We start from the raw sequence: 27,739 nt of genomic DNA on the forward strand, positions 1-27,739 counted from the left end.
TAACTTTTGCATTTCATCAGAGGAACAAGGTGCTGGTATTGACTTGCTGGGAATCTGTAGGAATAGAGCAGTTAAGCTTTATTGTTATCCCCGGCAGTGCATGCTGGAACATGAGGTAACAAACTGTCACTTGTGTTTCAGGACACCTTTGCACTATGCAGCTGCAAATTGTCATTTCCACTGTATTGAGACACTGGTGACAACCGGAGCCAATATTAACGAAACAGATGACTGGGGGCGCACCCCTTTGCACTATGCTGCTGCTTCTGACATGGACCGAAAGTAAGAGAACCTATTTGTATTCTTTATTTCAAGTGTTTTGCCTAGTCAGTGTCATTCTGCTCTCTTCGTGATGCTATGCCATTTGAACCAAAAAAAGGATTTTGTTAGCAAAGGAATTTCTCTCAGATGTATGCGCAACTCCACACTGAATTGCTGACTATATGCCAGATCCCTAGATGATGTGGAATTTCAGCTCTACAATTTACCTTTCATGTAACACACAGTTTTGCAGCCTCTCTGTCCTAATGAACTATTTTACAAACATTCTGTCTTCTGTTTTCCTCTGTGTAGTTTCCTCACTAAAGGAAGCTCAGAGAGTTTTCCATATCTGCTTTGCAAGGCCATCAGAAGGGGTGGGAGAAGAGGCAGCAGTAGGAGAGGTTTTCCCAGATGGACTGCAGTGACAAGCATCTGGCCATTCTGACAGACTTTTTGGCAAAGATGGGATAGATCCTATCCATCAGTCTCTCCACTGTCAGAGCTGATAAAAACACTCACCCTCTCCAAATAGGCTGCTCTTTAGAGACTAAGAGGAGAGAGGCCCAGGGATTATTCTTTGGCAGAATGCAAAGCTGTTATTTTGAGAGAAGTTTGGAAGGGGGAAAACAGCTGCAAAACTTAAAAATCCTGTGATTACTGACTGCAGTTTCTTATTCCCAGTTAGTTGCATGTTTTCATAATCTCTTCCCCATAACATACTGTATAAAGCAGGCCCAATTATCCTGTTAGCGCTCTCTTAAAATTGTTAGTGACCTGTATTTATTTTAGGTTACCCCATGCTTCTCTACCTCTCTCCTTCAGACTCTAAGGAACTATTTTTTTGGTTGCTAATATGCAGAGGTCTGAATTAAAGGGGAAAGAAAAGTGTGGCACATTCCCAATAGAATATCACCTCAGAGCCACTTCTGACTTCTCCTTAACCTGTGGTAGACATTTGGCTACCATACTTGAACATCAATAGCTTCCTCATCATTTGCTTCATTTGCCATGATAATACTGGTATCTAAAATGTCTTCCCTATCAACCTCAAACCTGAACAACGCTGGGAAGAAGGCAGCAGGCCCTTCAAAGCACTGTTCTTGGCATTACAAACAGAGTAGCCTCACATGAAGGCTCTCAGCACTGACTGTTTCTAAATCTGTCTTGCCAGGACGAGGCCTTACTCAGGACATTGAGAATTGCAATTCAGTGTATGTTTTTCATCTTCTGACTTTTATAGGTGATGCTCCTGCATGTAAACAAGCTCTTGGTTAACTTAAGGATGTAGCTACTTCTATTGGTAATGGAAAAAATAAAATAAAAACTTAATTTAAGCACATTCTGAACATTGGCCGCAATATGTGACCTTTATTTGCCCTCATAATCCAAACATAAATTGATTCTGATGTGGTGATGTTGTCTTAGTAGATTTTCCAGTTTGAGATGTTGTAGAAGTCATCTTGTTGCATAGATGAATTGTTATTTGCAGTCCATGATTTTATAGGACAGCTTTTTTTTTTTTTTTTTTTTCTTCTGAATGACAATCTCCCAAGGTCAGACACTGTTAGTCCAAAGAATATTCCAAATCATTTAACTCTGGGCATGCGCAGTTAACGAGCACATAGAAGTCTTGGTGCAGCAAGGTAGTTGGACTGTTTCAGCTATTCTGGTAACTCTTTTTACTTATGGACTTCAAAAAAATACCCCTTCTGCAGTGGAAATCACAAAAACATTTTCCTTAAACAGATTATTCAAGTTTCTGAATATGTGTTGTTTTTCCAGATCATGGCTTATTCTGTTCAGGAAATCCTATATTGGGATCTCACTGATTTTTAGTTAACAAAGCAGATGCATATAGGGCTTTCTTTTTTTTATATGAGATGTTTGAAATCCTGGTCAGTACATGGGTGTCTCCTATAGCTTTTCTGAGCTTGACCAATTATCTTTATTCAAGATACCACGCGAGGACCATCCATGAGCTTACAGTGTTAACATTCAGGGGAGGGTTTTTTTTTAATTGATAAATAAGTTTTCTTTATGAGTCAGTGCCCATCAGACAGACCCTGGATTTGTGGAGCAATCCGTTACTGTTGGCACCCACAGGAAGAATATAAAATCTCAATAATAGAAATGGAAAATAGCATGACAAGGAAAGAATGTACTGTTCTGCGTTGTGCGGAATCCAATTTGGAATATGCGTGTTATATAGGGACTGAAGGTAGCAAACAGTCCTCTTTACAGGCCTTTCAAGGTACTGATCTGTCCTGTTCATTGAATTTTGGAAGCATGTGTTGGTCTTGGTGGCCAAGCATGTTCATAATCACAATCTGACTGTAAGGTCACAAATCACAGTCTTCACCCATTTGGCTGGGGAGCAGAGATGCCACAAATGATCCAGGTGTGCAGGAGTGTGAAGACATGCTGAGCTCTTAGAAGAACCTAAAGAATCTGACCAGGCATTTGAGAATCTGAGGCAACATCTCACGGTGTTGCCAAGATATTTCACAGAAAGTGAGGAGAGTCAGCAACACAGCTAAAGCATATTCAAGACAGACTACCTCAGTATTAGTACCTAAAGTTTCCCAGTGCTCTGAATCTTTAATGTTACTAGTAAGTCATTGTAGGAAGCAGCAAGTTGTGGTAGTCCTGAATTCCTCTCTGCAATGGGAACCGAACAGAACACACAACATTGCTGTAGGAGAGATGGAAGGATTCTGGAAAGTAATGAGCAAATTGTTTCTGATAGAAACCAGAATTTTCTTTCCTTTTTTTTTTTTTTTTTTTTTGGCATTGACTGGCAGGATGATAAACTGCCATGTTGTAGTTGTCTCCATTGCTTGCTGCAGATCCACATGGTACGCTCATTAAATTTACATAAACTTACTTTTTTTTTTTTTTTTTTACTGTTGGCTGGAGGAGGTCAACTTCTTGCAGAGGAGATTGGGGATGGGTGGCAGACTGCATCAAAATAATATTCATATTTTGAAAATAAGCTGCATTTTTCTGTTGTTTATGCTAAGAAGAAAGAATATTTTAGGTAACTCCCATGAAAATGCTGAAGAACTTGAAAGAGCCAGTGAGATGAAGGAAAAAGAAGCTGCATTGTAAGTTTGGTGTCAATAAAGAAGTTAAACTTCACTTCTGGAAAGCCGCTGCTTTGCACTGCAGTTGACACTCTGCTTTTGTTCTTTCATTGCTCTGCTAAACACAATGCCTGGCTTTAATGAGGGCTAACCTAAAGAAAAAAGCTCTATGCTTTCCTCTGTGTGCGTATTCCCTAATATTTCTGCTTCTGTGGTTGTTGCTCTTTTTTAATTGAAAGTACACTGCTTCAGTAATTTAATAATTCTTTAGTACCATGCACTGCCTTATTTTAATGCTTTGCACTGAGTGTGTATGTAGCAAAGAGAAGTCAGTCAATGGCTTCTTCAATTTATTTGCTTGGATTAACATTTTCATCCAGCTGCATATTGATTTTTATTTTTTGTTTTAAAAATACCCTTTTTCATGTGGCAGCCATATATTCACTATGAATTACAAGATATTGAGGAAAGTAATGGTAACAAAATGATAATACCTTGATGGAATAAGGAAAAATGTTAAGAGCTGTGAAGAACATACGGGATCCTTTGAAAAACATGATTTAAAAATGCTAACAAAGAGGAAAATACATTAATATACACACATACCAGGAAATTAACTCAGTAAAGTCCAATTTTTCAGCTTGCCATAGTATATAGCTGCAGGCCAGTGCTGTGGTCTGTGAGCTTTTGCATAAAATAGCAGCAATTGTAGCTCTTTCAACATAGTTGTTTGCATTATGGTACAGGGTTGTGACTTTCAGGCTTTGTAATAGAAGACCAATTTGGAATCTAGAATAGCAGCAAAGGTTGGGTTTAAGATGGTTTTTAATTAATTGTTTTTATGATTGTTTTTAATACCCACTCAAAAATGAGTGGGGATTTTCTGGTTAAAAACTGGTGAAATGTGGTGAAGAGGAGGGCAACCTGTAAATGATTTGAGGTGTGGTTCAAAACACAGAATTAACTGCCTGTCTGCAGTGCCACTGCGAGTTGCAGTGAGGGCTAAGTCTGTTAAATAGAGTGAGTTACACTCATGAATTGTTCACAGGTGTCTGGAGTTCCTGCTACAGAACGATGCCAATCCATCCATCCAAGACAAAGAGGGGTACAACACTGTGCATTATGCTGCCGCATATGGGCACCGGCAGTGTTTGGAACTGGTGAGTGCTCACACCGTTCAGAGGTCTCTATCTGCTGATATATATGGGGGGGGGGCGGGGGTGGTCTATATGCTAGTATTGTGAACAGCCCCAAAGGTTACAATTTGAGTTCCTTAGATATTTATAATGTCGTGAAAACCTGCAGTAAACTCAGGAAGGTGCAATAAACTCAAATACATGCAAACAGGTGCATCTTAAAAGCATGATCATCTTGATAATCCAGTCCTTGTTCAACGAGCTGGTGCTTAAATGTTGTCTTTGAATGGAGCTCAAATTACTTTTAACTGTGGTCAAAGTGTTCCTAGTGTATGTGCCATTAATAAGGGATAGTTCCCACCGCATGGTGGTGTGTGTCCTCTGTAGCTGCCACATTATCAGACTTGCAGACTGAGAGAGTAAATAGTTTTTGTTAGCTGCATACCTGCAATGCCTTTTAACCTGAAAAGAAATAATAGCAGCATTGTTAAAGTAACCATCATCAACCTTGTATGCCATGTGTCTGCTGATTAGTTGTTGTATTTTCATTGTTGGTGCATCAATCAGAAATTGCATCTCATAAAAAGCCAAAAATTTGGGAGTTTTATAGTGTGGATTCCTAGTAGTTTGAGAGTTGAAAATAAATAAATAGAAGTGTCATGAAAATGGATCTTACCTGAACTGCCTGATATACAGGGTGATCCAATTCTATTTTTTTTATTATTTTTTTTTTTAAAGAAGCTATAACTAGAAAATGATATAGAGAGCTAGGCCTTAGTACAACCATTGTGTGTTGTTTAGTGTTTTATGTTGTTTGGTTTGTTCTTTCTTTGTTAAAGAGCCAAAGTACTTAATTATTGAGAAGGATTCCTGCACGACACATGCTGCTTTCATACCACATGCATGGGTGCTGTCAGTTACTGCCACTGTTGGGGGAATCTTGCAGCTGTCCTACCCTAGGGACACCAGAGCTAGGAACGGCTGACCTGTCATTACACCAGGGCAGCCCTGGGTCACAATTGCAGGTGGGGTGCTAAGCCTTTTTAGCTCCCACCTGTGTGCACAAATATATTTAGGACACTTAGGGTATCACTGCTCCTTTTTCACTTGTGGCAGCCATTTGGCCTTTCCTTGTTTAGAGCCATCTCCTCGCACGTGATTCTGCCCATGGGGACGGAGCAATACTCTGCTGTGCCTGCAGCAGATTTGGACCAGAAGCAAATGCTCTTGGCATTTGAAGGGCGTATATATAGTCTGCTCTGTGCAGTGTGCAAGCCTATGCTTGTATGCCCACAGCAATGTGTATCACAGCCTTACCCGTGTCTTATCCCCAGGTTCGTGCGTGACATGAGCAGAGCTCCCTCTAACAGTGTCTTTCAGCCTTCAGATTGTAGTCCCTGTGTGCTGCTGGGTGCAGAGCAGGCACAGAGCAAGGTCTCCTCTCTTTTCTTATGCTTGCTGCTGGGCATGTTTTCTCACAATGTATCAGTTATAGACAATAACCTGCTATCAAGTCCCAGTGTTACGTAGGCATGCTAGACAAAAGGAAGAACTGGGAGTGCAGCATGTATCAGAGGTGTTGATTTTTCTTTAATTTTGAAGGGTGACATGCAAACTGTGGGTGAGAGGCAGCAATGCAGCAAGTGTACTATATTTGGACAGAGAAATTCAGTGTTTTTCCATGTTAATCCTCCCGTATTTGAGACTATGGCTGCAGTATTAAAAATGAAAGCCAAGCATCATTTGCAGAGCTAGAGCCATACAGCTGTTTTGTGTGTCTCTATGAAAGAACATTGCTAGGGATTTTAGCTTTTTGTCTGCAAAGGACCACTTTGTGTACTAGGTTGTATACCTGAGGACCGTGGGGTCCATGAGGACCACGATTTTGCCATTGGTATTTAGGGTTTGATAGGCAGCTCAGAGTAGCTGACTCTTTTTTGTTCAATGAGCATTTGTCCCTTAAATCTAGGGAGTTACCAAGTCCCAAGTTTAGTATTTATTTATATTTGGTAGCAGTGACTAAATAATTGATACAGGCATCACGTTTACGTTGATTTTTCTTTTCTTCCCCTCATTGCTTTTATCCACAATGGCAAAAAAGCTGGGACCAGTCTCAAAAGGTAATTTTGCTTTGAGCATGTTTTTAGTTGTACTTGCTCAAGGAACAGTGGTAGCCCAGCAACACTAATTCCAGTGTAAATATGTCTGTAGATAGGCAGGCAGATTTTTTTGGTTTTGGCTTCCCACATGCAGTAACAGATAAATTGGTGCCCAAGTGCTAACTTTGAACCACTAATCTGTATCACAGGAACTCTGTCATATGGAATACGCCTTTTGAAATATTTCCAGTCTCTTCTATCCTGAAGAATAGATTTTTAATGCAGAATTACTGAAATAAAAACATGTTTTTCAGTGTCAAATGAACTTATTTTACTATTTTATCACTTGTTATAAATGTTTTTTAATTGATTATTGGCATCTTATAGTCAAAGATACCTAAGAATTATCTTACCCTGTTCCACACAATGGTTCGTTGTGGGCATAAAACTTACAGGAAGAAGAGCATTTAAAGTATGGAGCTTTAATTCTGATCAAAACTAAGGCAAAGCGGATGCAACACTCAGTTTGATTTTTATGAGTAATGGTTACTAGTACTTCTGTATATACACAACATCGAACTTCAGCCAAATGTTAATGGTTTTTTCAGTGTTCTAGGACATGTCAAATGTATCAAAGAGCTGGTAAGACTAATTTTTTTCTTTCTCCTGCCCTTCTGGTTTTTATAATATGTACCTAAATTAACTTAAATAAATGGTAATATAAAAAAATCTGAAGTCTCTAGTGGAGCTTCCTTAGCTAAGGGTCTAATCTGTGCTTTAAGCACCATAACTTCCTAGCATGACAAAATATTTACACCTTGAGTACAGTTTGGGAAATCCTGGTTTATCTGCAGAAATATGTTTTCATTTTTTGGCTTTTGTGGTTCCTGTGAGACCATTACTTTGGGAAGAATTTAGGTAAATTTCGTTGTGGAGAGATCAGAGGTATTAGGAAAAATTAAGGATTAAGAGTGAAAAGGCCATACTCTTTGACCCAAAGAAATAAGGTTTGTGTTTGTGTGTTCAACCACAGGGCCCAGTGCCAGAAGCTGTTTTCTGGAGGACCTTTGGGTTATCTGGGATGTTAGTGGGGCAGCTGCTCTGCAATGAGTGACCTGATGTGGCTAAAAAGAGAAGAATGGAAGAAGATTCTTGAATTCTTTCTTCATCTGTAATGAGCCATTCCTATAGGCTGAGTGGTGGGCATGTGTGCTTGTGAGCAAGTAAAACTCAGTCTCCCTCATCTGCTTTTGTACTTCTAAAATATAACCTCGTGTTTCTTTAGAGTGGGACTGACTTCTTGGGTGCTTGGTAGTCAGGGATATTGGTCAAGGTTGCTATCTGGTGTGTTAGAGTTGATCACATCACCAGACTGCAGTAGTTTGAGGGGGAGTGTATTTCTCATTGAAACAATCTCTTATCACAAAATCCTTGTCAGTGTGGAAAGAGTGAAATTTAAATGGTAATTTCACATTAAACTGCATTCTGGAGGGCCAGTCAGGCACTTTGCGCTGGTAAAAATATGTTCCTGTGCAATATCAGGGCAAACAGAATTAAATGTCTGTCTTCTGTAGTGAAATCTCTTCTCTGACTGTAAGAAATGATGGTCATTTTTCTTATAATCTGCTCTTCTTTTTATCCCATTAGCAAATGAAATTCACTTTGTGCCTAATATAAATCAAATTGGCACGGGGGCTAATTCACTTGAGAATGGGAGGAGAGCATGGTTTAACGGAAAATCATTTCTGAAAGGCAAATCTCAGTCTGCGTGTCTGACTGAAGCAGGTAACCTGAAGATCTGTGTGCACCAGGAAGATTTCCTGGTAACAGGCCCTCACAACTATGCTGTGAAGTTTGAAGAGCAAGAAGACACCTTTTATTAGATCAGCTGTTACCAGTGGAGAAAAAATCTGTGCCTTCAAATGCTTGCTGCTTAACCTGTGAAGCTGAAATCTCAGACCCCTTAGGTATTTCATGTAGCTACTACTGACTACATGTGTCTCTTATCAACAAGAATTTGTTCCTTTATCCATCTGAGAGCAGGACACTGGTAATTAGTGGCGAGTGAATCGCAAGTGTGGTTGGGATAGGCATTAAATAGCCTTTTGCCACATGAGGATCTGGCTCAGACACTTGTGCAGCCACAGCCCCTGGGCCACTTCATGGCCTGAATCTCTTCAATTAGGGGCTATGTTCTGGGTTTATCTCCTTTGTGAATATCTCACAGTCTCCTTGACTCCATCCTTCTGAAAGGGCAGCATTTTGTCTGAAAGCAGCAGTGATTGCATTTCGTGTGGTGAATGACCGAATAACGAACTCTGTGATGGCTTTTCCTGTGTGTCAGCTCTGAATATCTGAGCTGTTATTTCATGTATGGCACAGAAGTTTGATTTTTTCTTTCTCTCAAGTTAGTTGGTACAATTAGGAATTCAGATGCTTATTTTCATAAAGAAAGCACCAGTAAAACTCCAAAAATACACAGAACAAGTATTGAAACAAACAGACTCCACATGTGCAGAATTCTGAAAACCATACACATGTATTTGGCCACTCCTTTAAGGAATGAGCCTTTATCAGCACCAGCTGGAGCTGACTGGAGCTGCTGGCATTTGAGGTTTGGTGGTTGTGCATGCAGCTCGCAGTGCACCAGAACCAGAGACCCTTTCTATCAAACCCGCTGGCTGTAGACACCCATCCTTAAGTTTTTTTTCTTAGCAGAGGAAGCTTGAAGTCATTAACTCTAGTGGTTCTAAAAGGAGAATGCAAAAGAAGAAAAGAACTTAAGAACATAATCCTTTGAAAATAACCTTAGCAAACCTTCTAATTTCCCTCTCAGTCCTAGAATCCCCAGATCATGGCAGATTGATTTAATTACTTAAGTTTTGATTGCAGCATTAGTTCAATATGTACCCACTAATTAAACTATCAATAGGAGTAAATATATGCTAGATATGCTGATATATGTTAGCTTATTGGCTTTCTTTATTATTATTATTATTGTGCATTTAGGCTTGTTTTTTTCAAAATGATATAATTTTGATCCTAAAAAGGGTTTCTGCTTGTGAACTCTGAGGGAGTACAGGAATTCACCATTTGCTTTGGCACCCTGCTGGCACTTTGGCTTGTAGGGTAAGAGTATTGCCTAGCATGCCTGAGAGCTTTTCTGTCTCTGACAGATTTGGTCATTTTTTTTAGTTGTTGTTGTGTTTTTATGTTTTTTCCTGGCGGGAAGAAGCAAAGCACTAACATCTGCTGTCTTTTGACAGAAAGTAACAAGGGCATTGCAGAACTGCAGGGGACAGTTTCCCTTCAGTTTGGAAAGGAGTTGTGGACTTGTGCTGTTCCTCAAGTACCTGTCTGTGCGTATGTGTGCGTGGTGTTTACATGTAAACGTGTGCAGAATATGACTCTAATTTACTGAATCCACTGAAAAGGGCATATGGCATTGCATTAGACTGTAGCTCAGGAAGAGCTGTGGGTGCTGGGGTTTTGGGAGTGTAATCAGTCTCTTTTATTCAGTGGAAGATGTTTGCCTGCATGAGCAGACTTTAAAGAAGAAACTGGCACTGCTTTATTGGTATTTGTAGGCTTAAAAAGCAAACTAATTTCGTTAGGCAAAGGCTCCCACAGTGCATATTTTGGATCTCTGCTTTGTCAATTGAATAGATTGGTTGTAAACATTCTCATTGAATATTATTTTCCTCTTTCCCTTCTTCCCATATGAAGTAATGCAACTGGTAGCTATTCACAGGGGCAGTTGTCTCATAGCTTCAGGAGTATTTCAATCATAGGTGGACAGAGTAGAGACGGGTGCATGAAGGATCAGGTCCTGGTTTAGTATTCTGTTCGTGCAATGCTTGCAACGCAATTTAGTCCAAAGAAAGAGGAAACCAAGCAAACAGACCCCACAAACACTTGCAGATTGCCATCATAGTTGAGTATGTCTTTAATTGTTCTAATTGACGTTTTTAATCAGATTGGAAGCAAAACTCCATTGGATATAGTGAGTAATTGAAAAACAACTGCATGTTGTATATTTGGTTTTTATTTAAACTTCTTACTATTTTGCAAGTGCTTGTATTCACTCTTATAAAGCCTGACAAAGAAGAATCACTACTCCTAACTGGCATGCCATGTACTTCAAGCAACTGCATGTATGCTGCTTTGGTTTAAGTAGATTTCCTCATTGTTGTTACTTACAGGCTCAAGCTTTGCTAGAAGTCTGTTGCTTTTCCTCAGTCTTAGGAGCTATGAGTCAAGTGCACGTACGGAGTGGCATGACACTTTTCTGGATGTTCAAGTAGCTTTGCTTTTGGTAATGTGAAATGGAACCAACGTTGTCTGTTTTCTGGAACTGTGTGACCACTTTCAAAGTGATTTAAAGAAGGAACTTGAATTATGCATCTTTATGTGAGTCTGACTTTAAAACACATTTGTATTTCATGACAGAGACATAAATGAGAAGAAAATAGCAAAACATACATTTGAAACGCACATTTTCAAAATCGACTGCTAATACATTTAACCAAAACTCAAATTTTTCAGCTACAGAGTTTTTTTTTTTTTTTTTAAGGAATAACTTGTCTGAACAAAAGCTTTCCTTATACATTTTACAGAAATGTATGAAATTTTGCAAAACTTTCACTGGGGTAGAGGGTCCTAAACCAAAGTATGAGGTTTTTTAGAACCTTTGAGGTAGAATCAATTTCTGTTCAGAAAAAAAAAAAAAAAAAAAAAAAAAAAAAAAAAAAAAAAAAAAAAAACACGACGTATGTGATTCAAGAGTGGAAGATGCAGGCTCAGATCTCTGCTCTGATTAACAAACAATTAGAATTTCTACCTCTTGGTAAGCAACATGTTGGCTGGTAGTACCTCTCATTCTTGTTTGGAGCTGTCCTGCTTCATACAAATATTTGCTGGGTGAGAATCTTCTGTATGGCACTGTATGGCATAGACATGGCACTCACATGACTTAATATGAAGTGATTTAGTATTAAGTGGAAGAGCTGCAACAAAAGATCAGGGTCTGGAGGTCTGCTTGAATTTTGTGGTTTAGATATACTTAAGGGCTTGAACTTTGTTCCCCTAAATGCCAGGTAAGTTCTGTCTGCGTGGTGGTGATTGTTCTGGTAGGGTACTGGGTATTTAAGCGTTGTGCTGAAAAAGGTCCATGCAATGACTAATACATTTCTTCAGACTCCATCTATTTAAACTCTTGCAAAGCTTCTATGTACTTATGTTAACTTCACCCACAATCCATGCACATGAGCGAAACTGATGTAAACACTGGTTAGTTGGATTTTTAATGTCTGATTTCTGGAAAAACATATCAGGCTATGTTAAGGAAGTATATTGATTTTAATTTGATCAAGTTAAAATAATTGGATCATTTATATTTACAAATATGGAGAGAGCTTTTAGAGTTGCTTGTCTCCCATGAGGATACAGTTGTACCATTTCACCTTTGAATTACACAATCAAAAAAAAAATCTGAGATTTAAAAATGTGCTTCCCCGGTATAAAGTGGTATAGAGGTTAGTTTTAATACTGTTTTCTATTTAACTGGAAACAATTGATGACAGTCTTCGATCTTGAGCTTGGTACTTGCTGGAGAAACAAAACAAAACAAAACAAAAAAACTTTATTCAAAAGAAGCTGCTGCTGTCATGTTTTCCCTGGGTACAGACAATTATCTATTGCAATTGATCAGGAAAGATAAGATTCAAAATGACATCCTAGAGAATATATTTTTATTCAGTTCTGAAAGTGACATTAAAAGTTGTTAGTAATTAATGTTTTGCCATTTTACCGTTAGTATTAATAGCACCTAACTATGGTGCTCTGAAGAAGTTAGTTAACAGTGCTGGAAGTATTATGTGCTGTAATGTAGAAGTAGCCGTACTAAAATGGTAAAACCCTCAGTGCAAAGTCACTTTGATGTCAGTGATGGTTAGATCAAACCTTTGACATAACTACCAGTGGTGCACATAGATGGTTGTGCCTGGAGGTGAAGGGGCATGTTGTTTTGTGCAGAATCACATTCCCTTTCTTTTTAGGGCTTAAAATAGCACCCGTCATTACAGTATCTGGTTTGAAGTAGCTTCTGACATCTTCCTTTTAAAAAGGTAGCTTAAACTTTTTATGCATGATGAAAGTATTATCTCCTTTTCTGCCTAATACCAATTCTAAATTAGACATGTTCCATGAAGCTATTTTTTTCAAACAGAGATGAACTTCAGAATATATTCTAGTCTATAAGGACAATTACGTAAACTATCCTGAGTCAGTAACTGGCAAGTTTGAGTAAAAAAAAATAAATAAAAAATAAAAATAGAGGAAGCAAAAAACCCTACACCATGTTCTCCCATATAATCCTTTATTATAACCACAAAGTAAAATCAAGCAGTAAATCCTCTTATGTCTGTAAATGTCCTTACTGTACAAATAAAATAAATTTGTGAGAACTAAATGTTATTAATCTTCACATGGAGCTGGGGGAGAGAAGACAGTTGATAACAGCAGTCTTGTAGTGCTCTTAGCTTGTAACAATAGACCTGAATAATTGACATGTTTTATCTTGCTTTGTCTGCATCTTACTCCCAAAGCATCAAGTTCCTGAATGAAGAAGACTTCCCAAGATAATTACATGCAGCATTAAATAGTGCTGTTATGGGAAGTACCGGGGTAGTACTGGGAATTTCCAAAGGGTAAAAAGAGAGTAAGGTATCCTTACCTTTTAAAAAGCTAGAACCTAATCAGAGAGGACAGTGCCCACCGCTTTGGATTGCAGCATCTGAATAATTCTGCCAGTGCTGACATCTGCTTAAAATCTGCAGACAATTAACATAATGGCACAAGAAATGAGACATGAGGTGTGCTGGACTTTCTCCAGTCAGCCACAACCATGACCTGATAGTGAAGCACCCGTACTTGTCTGTCTTGAGAGAAGTGCATCGGCCAACTTGCAGCAGGCAGGTATTGCACCACAGCAGGCTCACTGGAGTTGTTCTGCAGGGTCTGGGGATTTCAATTACCGGGACCATCAGGGGAAATGGTTTTGAGTGTTAAATTCACTTTCTTTAATAACAGATGCAACTGCGGGTAGTTTCTTACAAGTGTGCCCTAAGCTGGAAGCATTATGAGCCCTAAGGATCACTTTATGTCTCTTATAACAAGTATAGGAAATTTATTGTGAACCTGTTCTTGGAAACACTGGTGAAGCTGGAGGATTTGCCAGGTAACTTGCATGTGATGTGATGTGTATCCATCAGATGACTTGGTTTTAATTGTGAGCTGTGCCTGACAAGACATATTGAAAATTATTAGTTATGTGTCCATAATCTTCATGTGTTTGCTCTCCCTTATAATAGGCTGCCCAGGGAAGTGGTTGAGTCACCATCCCTGGAGGTCTTTAAAAGACATTTAGATGTAGAGCTTAGGGATATGGTTTAGTGGAGGACTTGTTAGTGTTAGGTCAGAGGTCAGACTAGGTGATCTTGGAGATCTTTTCCAACCTAGATGATTCTGTGATTCTGTGATCTTTTCTTGCACTGTTGGGCTATGTATGTGGGAGCTACTAAGTTTACTATCAAGCTCCTGTTTGTGCTTGACTTTATGATGGAGACACTCAGCCTTGTGAGTAATAAGCTCATTAAGCTTAGTCTGCATCAGTCGAAGCTGCTTTAACTCTAAGCCATCAATATGCCTTTTGTGAGGGGCTCTCCAATCCTGCGATTTGTTCCTCTTTTTTTTTTTTTTTTTTTTTTTTTTTTTTTCCCCATCTACTTGAAAGGTAGTTATCTGCCTTGTTCCAGAAGGCAGAGCCTTCTGACAGTATAAGGGAATTATTAAGTTTTTGATCCTGGAATTTCAACAGCTGATGATGATCAATGTAATTACAAGTGATTAAATTAGTCTTCTGTGCTGACCTTATAGACTCAGAATAAAGGCCAGTATGGAACAGACAGGGAAACAGGCTTAGAGCTTGGGTTTGGTTGGATTGTTTTTTTAAGTTTGTTTACTTACTGGAGAAAATCAGACTTAAAATTATTACCTCTTTAGAGAAGTTTGTGATAACTGAGAATTCATGACCATGTGTTCAGAGTTACTGCTTCATCCCATTTCCATCTAAAATGTAAGAGAAGAACAGTGTTTTAAACTGGATGTGGTTCCATGTGAAAACACCAAATGTGTTTCCCTAACCTTGCCCCAAATTGACTGCAAAAGTGATGTGGGACTTTTTTTTTCTTCCTTAGCTGTGAGATTGTGTTAAAATTAGTATTACCTGTTACAAAATGCACCCAGTTGCTTGTGAACAGTATTTTCATTAACACACTTTTCTTTCCTACTCCTAACATATCACTAGGCTCAAAATATACAAATAAACAAAATTGCTGCTTAAATTTCCATTTTGTTCCCCCCCCCCACCCCCCCGATTCCGATTAATGTCCTTGTTTAATGTGAGATTATTTTTGATGTAGGTCTGGTAAGGACTGACTTGTTATACCAGAAGTTTAGGTATATATGAGTTCATTATATACCACCATCTTGCAGCGTAGGGTTGATAATTTCTGTGCCAACCATAGGCTTTCCTTGGTCCTCTTTAGAGTTTTCCATGTTGGCATACTGTAGAATTGTCCAGATTGGCACCAAGACTCCTGGTCCCCTTTTTCAGTCTTTTAGTTAATTCTTTATCCTATTAAAAAAACACTGTGAAAACCGGTCCTGTAACCTTAGAAACATTACAAGTCACTTGTAGTTACCTGTCATGCTTTGCTTTGCTTTTTACAGTTTCTGGCTACTCATTTTTTTTTGTAAAACATTAATTTTCAGTTACAAAGGATTTTGGAGACTAGCTGTTTGAGTACTTATCAAGTAAAATGTCTTGCACACCAGCAGTGCTACTAAAAGGTGTTGAATTCCCAGTATTTTGTCAATATTGCATATCGTTTTCTTTGCAACCTCAGCTGGGTAAGTTGCCAGGGTTCTTATGCTGTTGTGGCACGTGGTGTTGGTCAGAGTAAATCCATAGTTCCGCCTTTGGATTGGGCAGAAATGTTCTATTCGTAAGCCTTAAGATGCTTTGGGATCCCTTTACATGAAGAGAATCACAAAAATGTGTTGCATTTTATTAGATGTTAACCCTTTTAAGAGTTCAAGGTGTTCAAATGTGTTGCGTTTTGGAAGTCTGTCATTGTAGAAGCAGGTTCTACTTTGATAAATAATAAAAATGACTGTGAAATGACTAGCAGCTCAGTTATAATTGTTTCCAGTCCTAATTATGTGTCAGAATTATCCAGACCACCATCTATCAGAAATGGCTTGCGTGTGCATTACCTGTGTATTCATGCAATATCCCTTTTTCCAAAGCAAATGGGCTTAGGGCTCTACTCCACAAATTCTTCCTTTTGCCTGTTCCTTTCTCACGCAGGCAGTCTCTATGATTTCAGGGAAACTCATTAATCAGGATGAGGACGTTCATGACAAGCTTTCAAATTAGTTTTATAACTTGGCCCCATAGGGAAAACAGACTTGAGAACACATAAAGGAAATGCTGTGAATTATTTATTTCTCACTGTCCTTCAATATTCACTGCAGACATCTGAGAAAAAAAAAAGTTTATTTTTGTCTACTGATTTATAGATCGTAAGACCTTATCCTAATTTTTGCAAAGATGTTTTAAAACTTTTTTTCCCCATTTTCAGCTTCTGGAAAAAACCAACAATATGTTTGAGGAATCAGATTCTGCAGCTACAAAAAGTCCTTTGCATTTAGCTGTAAGTATGAGCTGTGTAACGTGTTTGATCATCATCTCCATGATAACTCCTTAACCTCTGTCTTTGAAGCAGGTTTAATCATAGACTTGATATTGAAACAGCTGTAAAGAGATATGTAGGCCTAGATGTAACAAAACCAGGTTCTGGGCTGGAATTGTTAATTAAGTTTCTGGCAGTTGAGGCTCTTTGCTTTTATTGACTGTAATACTCAGGTAGACTGTAGAAGAAGAAACAGAAACTGTAAAGAAATTAAACGGCAAGTCACAACTTTTATTTATGACTAGTTTATAAATTCGGAGCTGGAGCTTGAGCCCATGGCTTTGACGATGGAATGGGATACTCTCATTAATCTCCTGGAGACATGCAGAGTGTAAAAACTGTCTGGTGCACAGCCAGGTGTGATAACACATGCTTAAACCCCAGAAGTGCCTTGGGAGCATGCAGTGGTCACTGTGTTGACAAAAGGGGATCCAGCACCTGTGGCTCAGAGATCGCAATAGCTCTCTTTTCCCAAGAGCCTGAGATTCAAGATTCATCAGCCCTCTTCCCAGAGTCTTTTTGCACAGAATCACAGAATAGTGTAGATCAGCTGGGACCTCTGGAAATCATCTACTCCATGATCAGAGCAGGTTCAGTTAGAGGTGGTTTTCTCAAGGGCCATGCCCCATCACATTTTGAAAATCTCCAAGCACAAACAGTTCATGGCTTCTTCAGGCAATCTGTTCCAGTGCTTGACTATCTAGAGCTGGAACCTGGTTAAAAGGACTATCTAGAGCTGGTTAAAAGGACCGAGTTTGCCACTGAACAGTTCTCACCCTCAGTTCTTTTCCTCTGCAATTTGACTACTTTGGGAATAAGATTGTCCCAAGATAAAATAGGGGTTACAACCTGTACTGTCATCAACACAAATTCGTGTGCAGGGAAAGGACCTGTAGATGGCTAGACAGCAAGCTCATTTCCTCTTTTCCTCTTTGGTCCTTCTTGGAAAGAATCCTTGCAAGGAAACTGCCAGTGTCTCTCCCTGTTGTATCGGTTGCTGTTTGACAGTAGCTCATTCACCCTAGATGCCCCAAAATCAAAATATTTTTTTTTTTTTTAAAAAAGAAAGGAAAAAAAAAAAAAAGAAAAAGCTTACATAAAACATCACAATTTCTCACACTTTAACTGCAAGTATCCAGAAGTATCTGACATTTGTTTCAAGCCTTCCCATTTATTGGGGTGCCTGTGGCTATCCTTCCACAAATAATATCAGTGTCTCTGAATGTCTCCACCCAGCCGTCCAGAAAGCTATGAACTTACACCAAAACACAGAGACCTGTTAAACAGCTGATATGGAGCAGTGGCCATGGCCTCTGCTTCCAGATATTTGACAATAGAATAGTAATAGTTAAGAATTAGAAACAAAGGGGTGAACTAGCAGCTAATGAAATACTGATCTGCCATTCTCTGAGGCTATAGTGCCTGGTTAAGGTCATGACTAAATAAGTGACAGTGTCAGGCAAACCAAAAGGAAACAAACAAACAAATCAACTTTAACCTTTCAAGGAGAGGATGGGCGTATGCTGTCTGCTTGGCACCTTCAAGATAGGTGCTCATATTGAGACAAAGTTCAGATTATTGCTGTTTGTTTTCTAAGTAAAACTGTAATAGAGAAGAAAATCTAACAACTGCATCAGAGTGTTTTCTGGGATACAAGTTCATTGTGCCCTCACCTTCCTCTCCTTTTTCTGCCTTTGCCTTTTTACTTTTATTAAGTAGTTTTTTTGGTCTAACAGGGAAACAACTGTTTGGTTCCTACTCTGTTCTGTTCTTTTAAGCTTTTGAGAATGGTCACCAGCAGCAAGCTACTACCACCAGCACTTAACCTTGCAGTTTGGTGGCTGGTTGTTAATTTTGTGTTAGTATTGCTCTTCTGTTTTCATTAACTGCTTCAACTCTAGTGACACTAGTTCTATGTTCATATGTAAATAAAAAGGATGCTCTGTGTGCGTCTAACAGCCAGTAGAGGAGGGCAGTGCCTACAAGGTTAAATGAAATGTAGTCTATACTGAATTGATGAATTATTGCCTGAAGTTCCTCACCTTGGGTTGTATTAGAAGGTCAGAGCAAATAAATAATCATGATTTCGCTCCATGAAAACCAGGAACTTTTGAGTGTCGTAGCTACTTGTATCATCCACAAAGTAATTTGGAAAAGTCCTTTCAAGCTGAAGAGTCATAAGGAGTCGAGAAAACTGTCATTTCTACTGTGTTTGGGAGACCAACAATGGCACATCTTATTCGTGTTTTATGTGAAAGGTGAGAGTTGTGTTCTTTACATGGCTCATTTCATATTTCTAGGCCTATAATGGTCATCACCAAGCCCTGGAGGTACTCCTCCAGTCTCTGGTAGATCTGGATATCAAGGATGAGAAGGGACGCACTGCTTTGGACCTGGCTGCGTTTAAAGGGCATGCAGAGTGTGTGGAAGCTCTCATCAGCCAGGGTGCTTCTGTCACTGTAAAAGACAACGTCACTAAAAGGACCCCACTGCATGCTTCAGGTGAGTGTGTGCTTATGTTATGCTTGTGGTATGAACCCTGTAACACATGTGGTTAACATTACCCACCTCCTATGCATATTTCTTCTAAGAAGAGTGAGATTTTGACACATATTGAGGACTGCTTCTTGTTTGCCAAGGCCCAGCAGTTAGCTCTTCGTCTGTCTTTTCCATGGTTTTTCTCCGCTGTCCTCATGGATCAGTCCTCCTTCACAGAATACCATATTTATCCATACCACTACTGCCCAGCCCTTACCTGCATACCTCTGCATACCCAGCCCTATCTGCCATACCTCTCTATTACCACCTACTCTTTACAATTTATGATGTTTCCTCTGCAACACCTTCACTTAATGGTTCTTCAGCCAAAAAAAGCAGGGGAAGAGATAATGATCGCTTCACTGCTTCTCCTAAGGAAGAAAGGTTGAAAATACAGGTAGGCTTCTGGTGGCAATTGAATTGTCTTGTTTTCAAAACCTTCAGCCTTTCTCAGTGGCAGCTCTGCAGAAATTCACCCTCTTTTAGATGTTATTCTCCTAAGCCAGCTTGTGAATTTGCTGTTGCTAGGAGTTGCTCCATTCACCATGTTTTGAGTACCAAACATTGCATAATTAACTGGAAACTGGAAATGTAGAATTTGCCATTTATTTAAAGGTTATTATTTAATATGTACCTGTTGGTTAAATACATGGCAGCACTGAAGGGAATATTGCTCCTTTAACTGTTGAGGAACTCATTACAACGTAGTAGTGACCTCTAGTGGGAAGTAAAATTAATAATTTTTTGGACTTTTTTTTTAGTTAACAATGTTAATTGTTTTTCTGTATATATATATTTTTTTTTTCATCTTGCTTAGAAAAAAATGCATGCACATCGTGTAATACCATCTTTTTCTGTGATCACGTTTGTGCAACCTGGAAGCATAAAGTCAAATTGACCTACATCAATTTTGCCTGCAGTATTGAAGAGATTTCTGCAATAAGTCTTCATAGCATACTAAAAAACGTCTTCTGCCACCTGCCACCTTAGACTTTGCATAAAACCGAATGCATTGCTACCCACAATAAAGAAATAATATAGAGATGTTGTGCCACAGTGCAGAAATCAGAAGTTTAGGACCAGAATTCAGTGTGGGGGGGGGGTTCAGTTGTTTGCAATAAAACAAAATATTAAATCCAGATGATCCCACCCTATAAAAACTGTTGGTTTAATTAATTTAAGTAAAGATCAGTGCTGCCACAGAAGTGCAGCTGTGTTGGTCAAGAGCTTTTCTATAGCCATTTCAAACCTAGCTGGGGGTCTCATGAAATAGCTGTGACTTTGTCTGGCATGTCATCACTGCTAGCAATGATTTTGCATTTATTTAAAATGTTGGTTGTAGTTGCATAGATTTCTTGTCAAACCTGAACTGAGTATTCTGCATTACTGAAAAAGCTAAATGCTCACAAAGCCATATTCTTGTTAGCAGCTCCCACTCAAAATATGGATTTGTTGACTAAGTTTGTTAAATAGAGTTAAGTAGGTTTGTTGAGTAGGTGTTATTTTAAGCAGGCACGTTTCTTACCTTCATACAAATTCTGATTGTATTCTTATTTCTATTTTAGTTCATTTTTTAATTGCCCTCATCACTGTAGTGTCAGTGCCTTCCATGTAGAACCAGTAGGAAGATCAATCGTAGACTTCTCTAGCCTGTGACTTTGTTGTAGTTATTGTTTCACAAAATAAATATATATATATATTTCAAGGATTCGAGGAGAATTTTCTTTAGATCTTCAGTAAAACAAAAAAGCTAAATTTATATTAAAAAAAAAAAAAAGAGAGAGAGAAAAGGCAAGAAGCAGGAAAACCCTACCCACAGGAATAATAAAGAAATGGAGAACATGTACCCTAAGCAGAAAGCAAAATACTGCACAGGAAAATTAAGTATTTGAAGTCTTAGAAAATACGGCTTGTCAGTGTCATGAATTTGGAGGTTTTTGAATGCAAAATACATTTTAGGTAAATATCCAATCAGATTCTGTTTACGACCTTGCACTCAACAGCTATGCAGAATTCTGTGGCAATCCTGAAGGAGTAAAACTTCCATCTCCAACTGTTACAAAAAGCTCCTTGAAGTCTGATGATTTTTGTTATGCTGTTTCGTAACATTTTGTTTAGGGGTGTTTTGGCAAAGAATGATGCCACCTATCGGAAACCCTGCATGGTTCCACTGCACTATTCAACGTTTTTTATTTGCAATGCAAGCATAAGAGGAAAATTGGCATATTTTGAGAAATCTAACAGAATTCTTGCTGAATTAATCCTTTGAGCGACAGGATGCATTTGCAGGCATAGAATTGAATACTTGCATGCATTTACTGTGCAGTGGAACAAACAAGAAGGCATGTGTGCCCATCCCCTTAAACTTGTGTGCCTTCATTCCTTCTGATTGCACAAGCAGAATTGCTGAACAGAACAGTTAAGGAGGCTTGAACTGGTGGATTGGATTACATGATTCTGCAGAGCTCCGTTCAGTAAAGGGATTTGTAACTTTAGTAGAGAAATAACTCACCTAATGAAGTATTTCTTTTTTATTATTATTATTATTTTATTTTATTTTATTTGGTCTTTTCCTCTCAGGGAACAGGCTTTCTTTGACCTCATAACATGGAGAATTTCCTTAGCCTAAATTATATGTTCCCTATATAATTTTATTACCACCAGTCTTTCCTCTGTCTGGCTTGGGGAATCCATTGGAAATGTTTCCCTAGGATAGCATTGGAGCTCTGTTGGCAAAGCTCACGTTCCCTGCAGGGTCTGTAATGTTTAGCAATCACTGGGTCAGCTCTGGATACTTCCTGGGAGTATCTATTCTAAAACCAATTTACCAGAATCCTTTTCAGACATCAGTGTGAACAAGTTAGGATATCTCTTCCTTCTGCTGGCAGAAAGAACTGGTTTTTGTTTTTTCTTTTTTCTCCACAAGTCATTGACTCATCAGCCCTGCAGAAGTGTTTACATGTTATGTATATGTCATTACTTAGTGGTAAACAACTAAAAGCATCTTTTATTTTTTTCTGGGTAGAGCAACTGAGATTATTCTCGGATGAGTGATTTAAATGTGATGATGTGCACCCTTTTCTCTGCCAGGATGATGTGACACAGGTGGTGCCCAAGGTTTCTGCCTCAGCCCACAGGGTGTGGGCAGTGTGAATGCATGACTTGCTGTAATAAGAACACAATCTCTATCTACTGAGTATAGGGATTATTGTTTTTTTTTTTTTTTTTTTTTTTTTTTTTTTTTTTTTTTTTTAAGTAAGAAATTTCTGTTCCTCCTGTGAGTGAAGCCTTTAAGCCAGCTGACACACAGATTGGTTTCCAGCATCTGGCCCTGCAAAATAGAGTACTTTGGAGCTGTTTTCCAACAGCAGTGGGTTACGTTTTAAAGAACAAACCCTGTTTTTGAGAAGTACCCATGGCTTCTAACGTTAAACTAGAAAAACTGGAATAACCCCAAGAGAATTTTTGTCTGGGTTTGGGCCTCTGCATAGCCATGTAAGGAGCTGAGATGATGGTGTGCTGTCACCTCTGTGCTGACTGAATTGAAGAATGTCTCATCACAGCTCTCTTAACTAAGGAGGATCCCAGTCAAGGCTTTGGGGGGGGGGGGGGGGGGCCGGGAAATAAGCAGATTGAGACAAAACAGTCTTTCAGTTAAAGAATGTCAGCAGTAATGGTGACTTTGTGTACTTCCACCTGGACTCAATCAACTTGAGCATGCCCAACTCACCAGCAAACAAGGCTGGTGTGAAGCTGTCAGGATTGACTTGGAGACTAGAGAGATCTTGGCCAATGCCCAGGGGACTGGGAGGACGTGACTGACAGGCTTGAGTAGGAACAAGCATTTCCTGAGAAGTTTGAGTCTGAGAGAACAAGTGGAGGTGCAGTACCTGCTGGCTGCGTAGTAGAGGCATTGCTCTTAGGCTGCGATGACGCTCTCCTCATGGCTTCCCCACTACCTGCTGTGGGGCTCAGCACAGCTGAGTCAGCCTGGAGGTTGCTGGAGTGCAAAATGTCAAAGTAACGTGGTGCTTCCTGGAATACAAAATGTGTAAGATTGGTCTTTCTTTGCAGATGTTTCCTTTTTCATAACAGCACTAAAGAATTTTCTTGTACAGCCCATGTAATATTACTGAGTGTTGCTGCTGTACTGCTTAATGCATTCAACACTGATCATAGAAAACCTTGTCTGCCTGCTTGCTCTGAGGGATTTTGAAATGCTGACCCGTTTAGCAAAGATCTTTTCAGTAGTGAAAATCACAATTTCTGTTTTACTCATTTGGGATTTTTGAGTGAAAGAAAAATAATCCTTGTTTTACTGAAGTCAGGGAAAAAAGAGCTCGTATTTCATTGTCAGAAGTAAATTGAAAATTGTAGGAATACTAATACTAAGCAAAGTATTTTAATTGCTTATCAGGAAATTTCTTATCCATGAACGTTCTAATGGAAAAGTATCTGAAAATAAGACTATTTTAACTTAACACCCTTTTTTTTCTTCATAGTCATTAATGGTCATACACCCTGTTTACGGTTGTTGCTAGAAGTTGCAGACAACCCCGATGTGACAGATGCCAAAGGACAGTAAGTTTTCTTTGTGATGGTTTTCTTTCAGTTCTGTGATTCAAATAGCATCTCAGATTTCATACAGAAAAGCATTTATTTGAAATACTGTACTTCCTGTACTTCTTTTAGAATTTGGCAGAAACTACAAAGTATACATTCGAAGCCATGTGGAAAAGATTATTCATTAATCGTAGCCTCTGCTTCATACTTTAAACAATTCTTCATAGATGCTTAGAGCCAGATTCAACGTAAACTAATGAGCTTCTGAGATGTTTCTGTAGACTCTTACTTTCTAAAATGCTGGTATATCAGGGTTTACTTGGTATACTAAGCTGGCAAAGCGAGACTGCTAATTTGAGGTGAGCCCTAAATCTGAGATGTTCCTACAAAAGTTTTATGTCTTATTAAATGGTAGCTATAGAGGCAATATAAAGTATGCTTTAGAAGTTGAAAGCATTAATGCTTTAAAATACTTATTTGGAGTACCTGGAATATATCTGACTATACATACAAGTTTGAATGGTATCAGTCTTATCTAAGAATAGAAGAATAGATCGCTTTCAGGAAAAAAAAGAAGGAAGACATGTTAGTCCAAATGTTGGCTTTAATAGAGTTTCCTCATGTTCCTTACTCCACTTTAAACAATTGTGCAGCATTTTCAAAGCAAATGCTTTGAGTTATTGTCATCTTGGTAACTATCAGGCATTCATTCACAACAGTTGGGTACTGTAAAGCTCACGTGTTGCTGGAGGTGACAATAATTGTAGGTTGTTAAGAGAACAGATTGTCCCGAATGATGTTGCTCTATAAACTGCTTGCAAACTTATCATACTAGTTGGCTGATAATATTTTAAGAATAATTTCATACAAAATATTTTCACCTGGGTATTGTATAGAAGAATACAGTGAAAGGAATAAATTTCTGAGTAGGAATGGAGAAAACTGCAGGGCTTCCTGACTTCTCTAGTCCACTAAGTTAGCAGTGCCAAGTAGCATGTCATTTTAGAGCTGTGACTGTTTTGTTTGTTTGTTTTTCTTCTAGAACCCCCCTAATGCTTGCAGTGGCATATGGGCACATTGATGCTGTTTCCTTATTACTTGAAAAAGAAGCATCTGTAGATGCAGCTGATCTCGTGGGATGCACAGCTTTACATCGAGGGGTGACTTAGTTTTAATGATTCTATTTATTTGTTTTACTGTGAATACAATTCATTTATAAATACGGGGATATTGAATATGTAGGGGATATAGTTAGTGATTGAAAATGACTAAAAACAGTCAATGAGGTAAAAATCAGGACAACTCTGCTCTGCTTTTGACTTTATTTCACATTTTTGTTCTGTGTTGACAGCAGTTCATGAACATGACCAAGATACTAAAGCTAATCTATGACATGGAGGTCACTGATAATATCTGGCCAGCTTTTCATGTTTCTGATAATATTGTTCCTTTTTTTCCCCCTCAGCTCTCCTCTCACATTTGTACATGGTTTTGAGTAGCCAGACTCAGGTTTTCTGGACCTCACCCTTCACTTATCTGTTTCATTAATCTTAAACTCCTCCTTGGTTTTGAGCCTTCAGTGGGGTTTCTTCCACAAACTATTCATCAATGCCTTTGAAAGATAATAGCAAATATATTTCAGTGTAGTGGTTATCATAGGATACCCATGGGATCAAAGGAGCTTTCATCTCTGTCATCTGAATCCCATTCAGGCTGTTTCATGTTCACAGGCATCAACCATAGCACGTTTCCTGGGCATGAGTCTATGTTTATGTCAACCTTTTTACTCATTTTTCTTATCAGATTATGACGGGGCATGAAGAGTGTGTTCAGATGCTGTTAGAGAAAGACGTATCTATTTTATGTAAAGATGCCAGAGGCAGAACACCTCTGCACTTTGCAGCAGCTCGGGGCCATGCCACGTGGCTGAGTGAATTACTGCAGGTAGCACTTTCAGAAGAAGACTGCAGTTTAAAAGATAATCAAGGTTATACACCGCTGCACTGGGCTTGTTACAATGGTAAGTTTGTCCCTGTGGACTTTTACCAAATTCAAATGTGGCCTTAGTTTTAGGAAAGCATGATAACAAAGTTTAACCCTTTGAGATACTTAAAATGAAAAGTCAAATTATTTCTTACTTACTATCTGTAGTTGGCATTTTCTGTGTTTACACTTCAGTTCAAAATCCAGGGAAATTCCAGCAATAACTCTCTATGGCTTTGCAACTTAGAAAGAAATATCTCAGTCACTGTGTTCATTTGCTCCCATCACAGAAGGCCGGGGTGAAATTCTGGATTTCCTGAAGTAAATGATGAAATTCTCATTGATTAGTATGGGGCCAGAAATGCTTCTCTGAGGTGTCACCTTCTTATTTATTAAAGCAAGAAGCGACATGATTAGGTGGATAGCCTGAACTGATTATGTTTCTTGCTTAATAAAAGGAAAAAACCTTCTAGTACCATCGTTTAAGACCATCTTTGGAGATGTGTGAGGGCATGGATGTAATATCACTTTAAAAGGAGACTCTTTTTATTTTCCTTTTATTTTTGAGAAGGGTTAATATCAGCCTGGATCTACCATGTTCCTGCTATATATAAATATATATATATGTATATATGTATATATGTGTATATATATATATATATAATATATATATATATAAAAGAAAAACATTTTTTGTTTATAATTTTATCACAACAAAGCTTATGTACACAACGTGTTCAATCTTAAATCTAAAGTGTTAAATTATAATCCTTATAAATCTAGTATGCAATGAGTGAATTACTTGCTTTGTGTAACACTGCAAACTGTCTGATTTCTTATAGGTCATGAAAACTGCATAGAGGTACTATTGGAACAAAAATTTTTCCGTAAATTCTATGGTAATAGCTTCTCTCCATTGCACTGTGCTGTGTAAGTAGAAATTTCCAGTAACAAATGCATATATGTTGCTTTAGGATATATCTGGAAGAAGTAGCAGCATGAGAAGAAAACAATTTTTATTTGAGATTATTTGCACAAGCAATTTTCACAGAATCACAGAATAGTCTAGATTGGAAGAGACCTCCAAGATCACCGAGTCCAACCTCCAACCTAATGCTAACAAGTCCTCCACTAAACCATATCCCTAAACTCTACATCTAAACGTCTTTTAAAGACCTCCAGGGATGGGGACTCAACCACTTCCCTGGGCAGCCCATTCCAGTGACTAACAACCCTTTCAGTAAAGAAGTTCTTCCTAATATCCAACCTAAACCTCCCCTGGCGCAACTTTAGCCCATTCCCCCTCGTCCTGTCACCAGGCACGTGGGAGAACAGACCAACCCCCACCTCGCTATAGCCTCCTTTCAGGTACCTGTAGAGTGCAATAAGGTTGCCCCTGAGCCTCCTCTTCTCCAGGCTGAACAACCCCAGCTCCCTCAGCCGCTCCTTGTAAGACTTGTTCTCCAGACCCTTCACCAGCTTTGTTGCCCTTCTCTGGACTCGCTCAAGCACCTCCATGTCCTTCTTGTAGTGAGGGGCCCAAAACTGAACGCAGTACTCGAGGTGCGGCCTCACCAGAGCCAAGTACAGGGGAATTTTAAATCTGGTCATAAAATTGTGCTTATCTTTCTGTTGAAAAAAAAAAGAAAGTGGCTCAATAAAGAGTTTTTTTGTGTGTGTGTGTGTGTAAATCTAATACATTTATGCTATTTGTTGAAATGCTGACTTGTAATTAAATAGGTGCATTTCTGCTTCCTTCTAGTTTGTTTTCCCTTGCTTACCTGTATAGACCTACGTGTTTTCTTCACACAGGGTGTAATTTCATAGCTATTCCATTCTTTGGCCATGACCTAGGCTATAGTGCCTTGGTTCATGTAAGTTTGACCTTTTGAGCTTCTTTTGAAACCCAGTCGCTGAAAATTAATAAGCTTGTCAGAATCAATATGATTTTTTTTTTTTTTGTTAGCAACAGGAAAAAAGCAGTAATGAAAAAGGGACTTAAAAACAACAATCTATACCATGCTAGAACAGTGCTCTGTGTGGGCCGTATTTTTTCCAAGATATTCTCAGCTGAGTATTTTCCAGACTGATTTCCCTGCATGGTCTTTCTTCCTTCCAACTTAATTTTTAACTGGAACCTTTGGTACTAGCCAAAGGGATTGATTGGCCATAAAGGCAGACTCTGTATCTGAAGTTCTCTTATTCCTTATGAACAACAAAACGTTGGTGGCTATTATGAGTTTCTAATCTTCTTCCATGCA

The 27,739-nt window shown here is 38.7% G+C and overlaps 1 protein-coding gene across 12 annotated transcripts in view; it reads left to right on the forward strand.

Moving 5' to 3' along the window:
• ANKRD44 (ankyrin repeat domain 44) overlaps positions 1-27,739 on the forward strand; it is a 148,571-nt gene that overhangs the window by 108,342 nt on the left and 12,490 nt on the right. For 5 of the 12 annotated variants that reach the window (XM_035332243.1, XM_035332247.1, XM_035332238.1 and 2 more), the window contains exons 14-23: positions 142-282; positions 3,282-3,365; positions 4,393-4,504; positions 10,556-10,582; positions 16,284-16,355; positions 18,695-18,896; positions 23,435-23,513; positions 24,538-24,655; positions 25,299-25,515; positions 26,321-26,408. In XM_035332243.1, the coding sequence (XP_035188134.1) occupies positions 142-282; positions 3,282-3,365; positions 4,393-4,504; positions 10,556-10,582; positions 16,284-16,355; positions 18,695-18,896; positions 23,435-23,513; positions 24,538-24,655; positions 25,299-25,515; positions 26,321-26,408 (1,140 nt within the window). The remainder of the gene's footprint in view (positions 1-141; positions 283-3,281; positions 3,366-4,392; positions 4,505-10,555; positions 10,583-16,283; positions 16,356-18,694; positions 18,897-23,434; positions 23,514-24,537; positions 24,656-25,298; positions 25,516-26,320; positions 26,409-27,739) is intronic. The other 7 variants (XM_035332248.1, XM_035332242.1, XM_035332244.1 and 4 more) reach the window with 4 other exon arrangements.

This window comes from Oxyura jamaicensis, chromosome 7, assembly GCF_011077185.1.
Source record: "Oxyura jamaicensis isolate SHBP4307 breed ruddy duck chromosome 7, BPBGC_Ojam_1.0, whole genome shotgun sequence".
NCBI lineage: Eukaryota > Metazoa > Chordata > Aves > Anseriformes > Anatidae > Oxyura > Oxyura jamaicensis.